At 42.5% G+C, this 12,250-nt stretch overlaps 1 protein-coding gene across 1 annotated transcript; it reads left to right on the plus strand.

The window, feature by feature from the left end:
* Nucleotides 1-1,155: 1,155 nt before the first annotated feature.
* LOC131930514 (protocadherin gamma-B2-like) lies at nt 1,156-3,076 on the plus strand. Its single transcript, XM_059287040.1, has one exon. It carries the CDS (start codon nt 1,268-1,270, stop codon nt 2,927-2,929), a length of 1,662 nt encoding a protein of 553 aa, XP_059143023.1. The 5' UTR covers nt 1,156-1,267; the 3' UTR covers nt 2,930-3,076.
* The last annotated feature ends 9,174 nt before the right edge of the window (nt 3,077-12,250 follow it).

A 12,250-nucleotide genomic window follows, 5' to 3' on the forward strand; every position in this document is an offset into this window, starting at 1 on the left:
ATATGGCGTATAACAAGTTCTACACGTAATACAATTAAGAACAAAGAAAAATAAGTATTAGGCATACTCTCACATTGGTCTCAATGATTTCCGTAGAGTGAATCTCCTTCCTGCTGACTTCTCTAGCGCCCGCCGACCCTGCTATAGACAACCCCCCCCCCCCCCCCCCCCGTAGAAAAAAGTCTGGAAGAAACACTGCCTATATGGCGTATAACAAGTTCTACACGTTATACAATTAAGAACAAAGAAAAATAAGTATTAGGCATACTCTCACATTGGTCTCAATGATTTCCGTAGAGTGAATCTCCTTCCTGCTGACTTCTCTAGCGCCCGCCGACCCTGCTATATACAACCCCACCGCTATCTCACGCTAATGTGAGTTACCCGGGCTGCTTCAGATTGGAGAGCTATCTTATCTGTAAGCGGTCTCTTATCTTATCGTCTGTAGTTGGCCATCGTGTTGGGCACCCTGACAGTTTAAAATGTTTAGAAGAGTTAAATGAAATCCTGCAGGAATATTTTATACCCCAGGTGGATATTATTAAGGACGAAAAGTCGGAATAATTCCATTTGAATATGGGGGAGGGGGGATTCGTATGTTTTAAGGTTTAATTAGTATTTTACGATTGAAATTTACTACGGGAAGGAGGGGATTGCCAAATATTTTGTGCAAAGTAAAAAACAAACTACCTTCTTTTTTCTTTATTTAAGAGGATGTCACACTATAAGTATAATGAGGTCACATTATTTTTTACCTCCGCTAATATCATCAAACTTAATAACTTTACTGATAGATATTCATTTTTATGAAATTCACCCTCATAAATAATTTTTCTCGCCAAGTTTCCTCGAGAAAATCAAATTTAAAAACCACTATAAACTATAAGACGGGTAGCAGGCAGAGCCTAAATTTTTTATCTTGAAACTAATGAAACATTGGTGTCTATTCAAACTTTTGCACAAAGCAGTCTCTACCATAAGATTTGTAGTCGCACGTTAAATATTATGGTATATTAAGCAGGAATGTTGTTACATTTTTCACCCTCATACAATTTTAGTTGGTGTTAAATACAAACACATTTTTTAAAGTAGGTAAACCGTTGATTCGCATTTTATTTTTATTGAAACATGTTTTAAATATTTTTCCTCAGAACTAACGAGATCGTCTTGTTGTGATGACGTACGCTGCACAATTTAAAATTTAGGAAGGGCGTTGCTTGAATAGGAGCTTCACATTCCAGGTACCACCATCCACCCTCGCCACAGTATGAAGCAGGTAGCTTTTCCCAACCAGGCCTTCTTGCTGGCCTTCATCATCACGCTGTTAGAGTTGTCTTTCCCTGCCGTCGCCCAGAGAACAAATCCCCCCAGACGCGGGGGGAAACCAACGCCGCCTTCCACCAGCCCGTCGGCGATGGCAGTCCGACTTTCGATTCTCCAGCTGGACCCCAAGGTCAGGGTCATCAACTTGTCCGAAGAGATGCCGGTCCTTTCCCTGCTGGGGGTGTGTGAGGCGACACACAACGCCAGCAACGTCACGTGTCAGGTAAACACCAAACACATCGAACTCGGTTACATCACCAACGGCGTTTACAAGATCATCCTAGCTGATCATCTGGATCGGGAACACCAGCCGTATATCGATGTCAACATCACGTGCACGGACAACCGAAAAAACCCGCAGTTCGCCAGCGCGTATTTTACGATAAACATCACCGACGAGAACGACAATCACCCGGTGTTTTCACAGTCGCGGTACAACGCCAGCGTGGAGGAAAACGTCGAGCCCGGGGCGATCGTACTGCAGGTCAAAGCATTGGATCCCGACGCAGGGGAGAACAGTCAGGTGCGGTACGAGATCCCTGAGCAGTTTGAGGATCAGGTCCCTTTCGTCATCGACGCCGAGAGCGGGGTCATTTCCACGACGGCGATGTTCGACCGTGAAGCCGTCAGCAGCTACACTTTCACCGTCGAGGCCGTGGATATGGGACAACCGTCACTAAACGGCACGGCGGAAGTGTTCGTGGAAGTCACGGACAAGAACGACAACCCGCCGGTGATCAAAACGAAGACTCTGCGCACGCGCGAGAACCAAGCCGCCATGTCTAACGTTGGGGTTCTGTTGGGGAGCGACTTGGACGTGGGTAAAAACGCGGAGCTGTTTTTCATGAAGGTGGAAGGCGATGCCACGTCTTCCATGGCGCCTTTTTTAGTTGAGCCGAACGGGACCGTTTTATCCGTCGTGCCTTTAGATCGCGAGCAGAGGTCAAAGTATCAAATGACGGTGATGGTCCGGGACAAAGGGTCGCCTAGGCTGAACAGCACGGCCCTGGTTGAAATACTGGTAGAAGACGTCAACGACAACCCACCAATCGTGAGCAGCGAGTGCATGTTCGACGATTTCGGACTCACCCTCGACGATAACTACATGGACGACAACAGCAGTGACGTCAGCGGTCACCTGAAGGTCGATTGGCTCTGCCCGAATAAAATCATTCACAAGGTCACCGCTACCGACAACGACAGCGGCGATAACTCTAAATTAAACTTCGCTCTGCGCGCGCTCGACACGGGAGAAACCCGCAACCAAACCCAAGGGGAGTTGTTCCAAATCGACAAGGACACGGGCGCCATCTCTTTCCGGCGCTGCGTCAACAACGAGGATACTAAAATTAACATAATTAACGTGACCGTCTCCGACCGGGGCAGCCCGAGTCACGTGACGTACTGCGCCCTGAACATCACGCTTGACGTGGACATGTCGAAGCTCCAGGCCGTATTGAAGTCTCAGTCCACACAGAGCATCCTCGGTGCCAGGAACTCGGCCAATGTAAACACGCCCCTCTGGTCAGCTGACCTGAGCGGAAGTCGCTATTTAACCCTTTGTGTGCTGACAGTTTTGGTGTGTTCACTTTTAAACCGATGGTAGTTACTTCATCATGGTCTAGTTTCACAACATTTCACTTTGTTTTATTTGTTTACATCTTGTTATTGTTTCTGGTTGGTTATAAAATGTGTTCTGTAGTCTAGAGCTGCCAGTTGGGCAATGCTAGCAGGCATGTATCTCAACCTCTATTTCAGCTTATAAAAAAATAAATATTTATTCTACATGTATATATATATATATATATATATATATATATATATATATATATATATATATATATATATATATATATATATATATATATATATATACATATATATATATATATATACATATATATATATATATATATGTATATATAATATATATATATATATATATATATATATATATATATATATATATATTTATATATATATATATATATGCATGTAGAATGTTTATTGCATAAACCTCGCCATGTCTAGGTTATTTATGTTAATGACTGTATAGAACGCAGCCTGCCTTTAAAAAAAAAATAGTTTTTTTGGATTTATTTACTCCTGCAGACTCGGCGGCTATGTTATGGGTACGCTGGCATTGCCAGAATTTCCTCAAGCACGCTCCCAAGAAAATTGAAGCAAACTTAAACCCAATCCATGTTGCCATCACCACTGCCTGTTTTGACTGTAGCGTTGAAGCGCTGTTACAAACATAACCACATGTTTTACTTGGTGGCTACAATCAATGATTTAAATTTACTTTTTTTCCTTAAAATTAAGAAATACATTTGAATCCCGTCAAATCGTAACTTGCAATTGTTGAATTATTTAAAATAAGTATAAATAGTTTGCAATTTTTTTTCCTTTATAAAAACAAAACGAAATGCTGACAATTCTGCGCGAAAATTTTCGCCTGGGCAGGCCAAACCTCTGCACCCCTACTAGTCACGCCGCTTTGTAGTTTACTAGATTTGAAAATAGTTTTGTGTGGTTTTTCTTATGCTGTATAAAAAATTTAGCAATATTTAGTTCATTCAGTTTGTTCATTATTTTTAATTTACTTTTAACCCAGCCATAATTATCATCCAACATCATTATATACCCGCTAACTACTGTTATTTTTGTAATGCAACAGTGTACTTGATGACAAATTGATAGCTTATTTCTCATTCGACGCTTCTTTAGGCGGCATTAAAGTACTGCGTTAAACGCAATGATTGGAGTCTATACTTGGTACCTGCCAATCGTGAACATATATGTAAAGTATGAAGCCTAAAGGTCAGTTGTTAGTGAGTAAAATTGTTACAAAAAATAAGCTTTTTTTTAGTAACAGCGACGGCCATCTTTGTGTCCTAATTAGCATAATTTTAAAAAGTACATTGTGGATACTATTTATAAACCCATAGAAGACATAGGTGTGGTTAAATTTAATTTTAATCGAAGATCTTCAATTTAAGGGTTCTTATGTGATCTTCTAGAAGTTCTACCTTAAAAACATTTTCTTAAGAGGCATAGTGGCTAAAGTCTGACCTAATCTACGTCATGGGCTGCACGACTGGAAAAAAGTATTGCGTGATCGCCCTCACCCATTTGTAAAAACAATTCAAATCACAAAAAAAGAAATAAGCATTGGGAAATAGCGTTGCATTTAAATAAGTGCTTTGTATTTTCGAATCACGTAAATGTTTATCCAATGGTCAACCGGTCGCTTTTGCAAAAAAAAAAAAATCACAATGCCCTCCATCAATAGATTTATCTGAACACCTACTGCATCCTATATGGATATGTTCAGCCAAACACCCCCATACCCTCCATCTATATGTTCAGCTAAACACCCTCCATCAATATGTTCAACTAAACACCCCATACCCTCCATCTATATGTTCAATTAAACACCCTATACCCTCCATCTATATGTTCAACTAAACACCCCATACCTTCGATCAATATGTTCAGCTAAACACAGCTAAACATCACATACCTTCCATCTATATGTTCAATTAAACACCCCATACCTTCCATCTATATGTTCAATTAAACACCCCATACCTTCCATCAATATGTTCAGCTAAACACAGCTAAACACCCCATACCTTCCATCTATATGTTCAGCTAAACAACCCCATACCCTCTATATGTTCAGCTAAGCATCCCATATCATTATCTATTTGTTCAGCTAAACACCCCCATACCCTCCATCTATATGTTCAGCTAAACACCCCCATACTCTATATCTATATTTTCAGCTACGCCTCTGTTCCACATTCAACAACGCCACTAAGCTTGTAGCCTCATGCTCAGCATCCGCCTTTGCCCTCACCATGTTTACAAACTTTCAACTAACATCATTTATCATTGTGCTGTAATCTGCTCCCAGATGTTGGTGCTCCACCAAGAGTCGAAGTTGTGCATCTTCTCACTGTTTATACCATTGTTACTTTAAAAAATTTAACCATAACTTCATGGGAACAGAACAAACTAACCTCGCCTTTTATTTAATCTTTATTAAAATAAAATAACCTTTGTCAATTAAATGCGAAGTAAAAATTTTATTGCACAATTGAATTCAAATCAGTTATTGTTTTAAAATGTTATTGTTCGTGTGCTAAATTTTTATTGTATGAATTCTGTGTGGTGTTTTTTTTTCCTTTAGTTTTTTTTTTATATTGTTAATCAAATCATATGTTCTTGCCTTATTTTAAGACTCTTTAATTAGACATATAACACTGAACGAACTAAACTATTTATTTATTTCTTCGACAGTTGTATTAAAAATAAATAAATGCCTTACTAAACAATGATAGTGAATTAGCTTTCTTTGTCATATTTATCAAGCCTACGTCATTTTATAATTTTACCAATAATACGTTGTTGTTTTTTTAATATGCCTTCTGTTTTATTATTTTGTGAAAACTCGAAACAGATAGCCTTGTATATCAAGTTCCCATTTCAGGCCTAAGTAAATATACAACACCTAATAATGCACTCTTAGTATTTCTTTTTATAATATGTCATCTATAAATGAAGTCATACTTTATTACCAATGTTAACAACCCCCCACCCCACCCTCATCCCATCATTAAAAAGCCAGACATCCCCCATTCACCCCCCTCACGATCTTGAAGTGTGATGCTATTTACAGACGACCCTTAATATAAAGTCGATCTACACCTTGACAGTATTTATGGGAAAACATAATGTTATTTTTAAATTTATAAATCGTTTTCTTTTTCCGTTCTTTAATGTTTACGGTGTGATTTTTTTTATTAACACCGGCACACATTTCCCCGTCAAAACTAGGCACTTCAAGTAAGTTATTACAACATAGATGCAGAGTTTCTTCCAGGCATCTCTTCGGGCACCCCCCCCCCCCCCCCCGAACGAGATGGAATTTATATGGTAAACATACACTTTTACTAGTGTTTACTAGTGACCGCCCCCTCCCCCCGAAAAATGTAGACTGCCCCCCGAAAATATCGTCCCCCCCCCCCGGAGAAAAAAGTCTGGAAGAAACTCTGCATGGATGTCGCAGGTGTTGGGTAACTATTTGGAAAAGTGCCAGATTTTTTTATTTATTTTTTTGGAAGAAGTTTGAAAACCATTTCATATTTGGTAAACAAGCTTGCGTACCAAATTATACAATTTAAAATCATTTAAATAATGTTTCGATTAGATTTATGAATACTGAAAAATCAAATTTGCTACGCAGTAGATGAAGTAGAGTACGGCTGAAAACGGCTGTGTTCGTGTGGTCACGCTGGACCTTGTATACCTAATGCCTCACAATCAGCACGACTATGGTTGTTTCAACATATTAAGACGTTTTCAATGTTAGGCCAAGGTTAAGTCAATGGGTAAAGAAGTAACCGATAATGGGCCAATGTTCAGCCGATATTGGGCCAATATTGAAGGGGAGACCTGCGAATGTCTTGGCATATTTCCGGAATTTAAACAAGCTGGCGTTTTCCCATGAGTCTATAGACTGGTGGCTGGTACTACTAAAGGTGAGAGAAAGGTTCGTTTTGTTATCTAGTACCCGGTACTGTTTGAGCCGGTAATAATCGCTTGCAGGAGAGAGCAGGTTATTGGTTGGTGGAGTCTAATGGACCACAAACACCACTTAACCGCACTAACCAACATTACCTAACTACAACCATCTAACCACATTGACTACAACCAGCAAGCTATACTGTCCACCACCACCACCACCACCACCTAACCACGACCACCACTACCTAACCACACTGACCACGACCACCACTACCTAACCACACTAAACCACCACCACCACCTAACCACACTGACCACCACCACCTAACCACACTGACCACCACCACCTAACCACACCGTCCACCACCACCACCACCACCACCACCACCTAACCACACTGACCACCACACCTAACCACACTGACCACCACCTAACCACACTGACCACGACCACCACCTAACCACACTGACCACCACACCTAACCACACTGACCACCACCTAACCACACTTACCACGACCACCACCTAACCACACTGACCACCACCACCTAACCACACTGACCACGACCACCACCTAACCACACTGACCACGACCACCTAACCACACTGACCACGACCACCTAACCACACTGACCACCACCACCAAACCACACTGACCACGACCACCTAACCACATTGACCACCACCACCTAACCACACTGACCACCACCACCACCTAACCACACCGTCCACCACCACCTAACCACACTTACCACCACCACCACCTAACCACACTGACCACGACCACCTAACCACACTGACCACCACCATCAAACTACACTGACCACGACCACCTAACCACACTGACCACGACCACCTAACCACACTGACCACCACCACCTAACCACACACCGTCCAAAAAAAAAACATCCCCCAACGTTATTGCCCTTCTCTCTCCTAATGTCAATTGATTATGGGGAGACAATCAATTCCTCGCGAGCATGACTATTTCCTGGGTTGTCTCCCTTTGTAGGCGAACAAACCGGATTACGAGCTAAGCCAGAGTGTCAACACCGTGTTGATTGCATCGCGACAATGGCCTGTCTCCCTCTTCTATACAATCCCGTCGTCCGTGTTTTTATCGTAGAATTGAGCCGGGAAAAAAATCAATTCAACTTTTACATGATAACGTCAATTCTAAATACAGATCAGCAATTGTTCCAAATTTAAATTGACATCAAAAAGACATCATTACTACAATAGACACCCAACCAGTGTTTCTTCCAGACTTTTTTCGCTGGGGGGGGGGGGGGGGGGAGGGGAGTGGGGGGAGTTGGGGGCACTTTGAAATTCCGGGGAGGGGGGGGGTGGGTGGCGGTAGACTTTCTTTGGGGAGGACACTGTTAAATGTATATATTTCCTATATAAATTCCCCCCCCCGGAAGAGATGCCTGGAAGAAACTCTGCACCCAACACCAAACTTGAATATGAAATATCGTGAGCTTTCTACATTATAATGTTTATATCTAAAACGCTGTCTTAAAAGTAAAAGCCAAAATATATAGATAATCTTTGTTTGCACGGAAGGGTGGAGGGGGTGTCATTGTAGATTTTAAAATGTTCTGCTCAAAAAACGTCACCACCCCTGGACTGGCGAAGTGCCTTGTGGCTCAAAAAAAAAAAAAAAACCTCACCACCAATGGACTGGTCAAAAACCTCGTGGCGACTCACAAGCTTAGTCAACAGCCTGTGGGTTTTTTTTTACGTTGTCTTTCTTCACACTTTTCAAGATGTCGCAAGGCCGCATCTGGAAGAAAAGTTACCCTTTCGGACCTGGCGATCCAGAAGTAGAGTTCACCTGATTCTGTTACCTCAGCTTATAAATATAAAGTGATGTTGTGATCACCACCTCGTACAGAATCCTTTACTCTACCTAACGTGAGTCAGGTATCCAGCAGAGCTAGATTGACTCAGTGACGCCAATGGACTCAGGACCAGGATCCGAACTTAAAGCTTTTGAGTTGGCAGTCGTGCGCTCTACCATCTGAAAACGCCTTTATTACATAAATACATAACCACGACCCACCCTCCTCCTCCACCGCCACACGCCCACAAAGATTCGGCTCACGTATAACCCTGTCACATTGAACCCTGCCTGAATGTACCAAAGTGTGAGCCTTACCCTGTGGCAGTGAACCCTGTCACACTGAACCCTGCCCGCATGTACCAAAGTGTGAACCTTACCCTGTGGCAGTGAACCCTGTCACATTGAACCCTGCCTGAATGTACCAAAGTGTGAGCCTTACCCTGTGGCAGTGAACCCTGTCACATTGAACCCTGCCTGAATGTACCAAAGTGTGAGCCTTACCCTGTGGCAGTGAACCCTGTCACACTGAACCCTGCCTGAATGTACCAAAGTGTGAGCCTTACCCTGTGGCAGTGAACCCTGTCACACTGAACCCTGCCCGCATGTACCAAAGTGTGAACCTTACCCTGTGGCAGTGAACCCTGTCACACTGAACCCTGCCTGAATGTACCAAAGTGTGAGCCTTACCCTGTGGCAGTGAACCTGCCTGCATGTACCAAAGTGTGAACCTTACCCTGTGACAGTGAACCCTGCCACAGTCAACCCTGCCTGCATGCACCACCAAAATGTGAACCTTACCCTATCACAATGAACCCTATCACAATGAACCCTATCACAGTGAACCCTGCCTGCATGTACCAAAGTGTGAGCCTTACAACAATGTTTACCTAGTTGCACGTACACTCACGACAACACGTGCGGTGCGGCAACACAACATAGTTTGCCGTGTTGCCACGCACGCGCATGGCTACATACACACACGAGCGCGTGCACACTGTAACGTCCGTCTGGGTGATAGCTCACAGTTTTTGTAAGCCACGAATTCCTCAGTGTACGCCTAGACTTTGTAAGGCAGATATGGTACGTGACGGAAGATGGCATTTTCTTTTAAAACAAGTTACAATGATTTGTTTTCAAAATGATGAAAATTAATTCATAATTCATATCTTCATGTGTTATGTTTGTACAACAGAGAATGTACATATTTGTTCAAAATCCAACTTGTTGGTATGCTGGGTCACGCCTTCAACATCACCCTATACACTAGCAGTTCCAACGACTTTATTATTAAGAGTAAATGGAACAAATTAAAATAAACCCCTTATGACAGTGCTATGAAATTATATTTTACTATCTTTGCCAATTTTTAAAATCTTCAGTAGTTATCTTGTCCCGTAGTCTGGTGTTTTTTTTTTTCAAAGACGCAACAAAAAATAAAGTTAATTAAACTAGTTTTAAAATATCAGTCATTAATAATTTACATGAAGCCTCGAGTTCAGTGGTTCTTGAGTCGGGGTGGGGTGTCCCTAAGAGTGAGGTGGGTGGGGTCAGTGGATCTTGGGTCGGGGTGAGTTGTGCCTGAGTGTGTGGTGGGTTGGGCCAAATAGAAGCTGTTGACAATAGGGAGAGGTACAATGATGCGATATAGAAGAGTAAGATAAAATGTAAAAATAAAATCTAGACTTTTGACGGTTACGATGTAATGACGCGGAATCTGGGAGACTGATGTGAGAAAATAAACTAGATTCTCCAGTTTGACGGTTATGCGGTGGATGAAGCCGTGTTCATCTATTATTCTGGTCTAGAGAAAAAAATAAAATGGGTGTAGGGGTGTGGGGTGACATCCATAAATAATTTCACCCAGTTTATATATGAAGTTTAAAATGCTCTCCCCACACACACACACACATCAATGTTGACACACACACATTTCCTTCCATCCTTCCAGTGTTTCATCCAGACTTTTTTCTCCGTGGGGGGGGGGGGGGGGGCACTTGATATTTTCGGGTTGGGGGGGGTTGACTATATTTTCCGGGGGCCGGACACTTGTAACAGTATGTTTTCTATATAAATTCCATCTCGTTCGGGGGGAGATGCCTGGAATAAACTCTTGTTTCCTTCCCGAAAGCAAATTTAAAAGTTCACTTTCTGTCTCCATTGCTCCCCCCCCCCCCCCATAGCCGTAAGATAATAAAGAGAAAAAAAACTGACGAATTGGTGTGGGTAGCGCCATATTAGTTTAGAAAATAGATCTATTTTATTTTTTAAAGAATAACACGGATGCTGAAATTAACACAGAAAAACTGAGACCGTTAGGGACATAACTTTTTTTAGATGGGTCTATCCCGATCTAGGTTCATCCACAGTCTACATCATGACGCTACTGCCACAAGTTCTACTGTTGGGTCTGAGGTCAAATCTCCTACCACCACCCCAGAGGCGTAGCGACCCTTCCCGGCGCCCGGGGACAAACTTTTCGATTTGCACCCCCCCTTCAAGATTTTGATTTGCTCCCCCCCCCCCCCCCCCCCTCAAACTTTCGATTTGCACCCCTCCCCTCGAGATTTCGATTTGCACCCCCCTCAAACTTTCGATGTGCATCCCCCCTCAACCTTTCAATTTATTTTTCCAACCCTATGTTCGGCGCCCGGGGACATATGTCCCCCCCCCCCCTCGCTACGCTACTGCACCACCCCCTCCTCTACTTGACAGAAGACCCATCTCCTCTAGTACACGTCAACACCCAGGTGTATTCCGTGTAGCAGTGAGCCACTGGAAGGGTTCCTGGCGCTCGAAGCTGAGAACCACTGCTTTAATCAAACACGGGCGCTTCACGCGACGTTGATGAATGGGTAACAAGCGCCAATAACCAAATTTATAACCCGGGCTCTCAATTTTTATGCTCTTCGTTGATGAGAGTATGCATAAAGAGGACACATTTATGCACGCTTTTTTGTTTCACTTCTAAAAGTTCACGCGGACTTGCACGTAGAGTACCTCGGCTGATAAACTGCCGTCGTTAACGTTAAAAAAATTTAGTAATCTTTTTTAAAGCCCTAAGCGGGATAAAAATTAATGAGATTGGGGGATTATAAAAAGACTATTTATCAAAACGATGGACATCTACTTTTGTTGTTAAAAGCTTACATTGAAAGAAAAAAAAAGATAAAATTAAAAAAAAAAAAACGACAGAAAAAAAAGCTCTATAACTGACCCAGCGGTTCCGCGTGGTCGGGTAGGTAAAGCTAATGGTTGATAAACCGAAAAGTCCCGAGTTCGAACCCCCGGGCAAATGGGGCAAGATAGCTGGGAACAGCTATCCATCTAAACAATAGTTCTGCTGTGTGCTTGTAGTTTGTTCTTGGCTGAACAAAGGTTACAAAGACAATTACATAAAGAAAAGCAGGCTGAAGTCAGAGGCAACCCAATATGGCGCATAGCAAGTTGACGCATGATTGTGTTGGAGGAACCTCCCTTCCAACATTACCTCTAAGAACGAAGAAGAAGAAGGCCTGTGGATCGGGCACACCCTAAGATGAAGAAGCTT

Source organism: Physella acuta, unplaced genomic scaffold (assembly GCF_028476545.2).
Source record: "Physella acuta isolate Inbredline_101_S28 unplaced genomic scaffold, ASM2847654v3 ptg001791l, whole genome shotgun sequence".
Taxonomy (NCBI): domain Eukaryota; kingdom Metazoa; phylum Mollusca; class Gastropoda; family Physidae; genus Physella; species Physella acuta.

Coding starts and splice junctions, on each gene's coding strand:
- LOC131930514 (XM_059287040.1), top strand. CDS start 1,268: ATGAAGCAGGTAGCTTTTCCCAACCAGGCCTTCTTGCTGGCCTTCATC.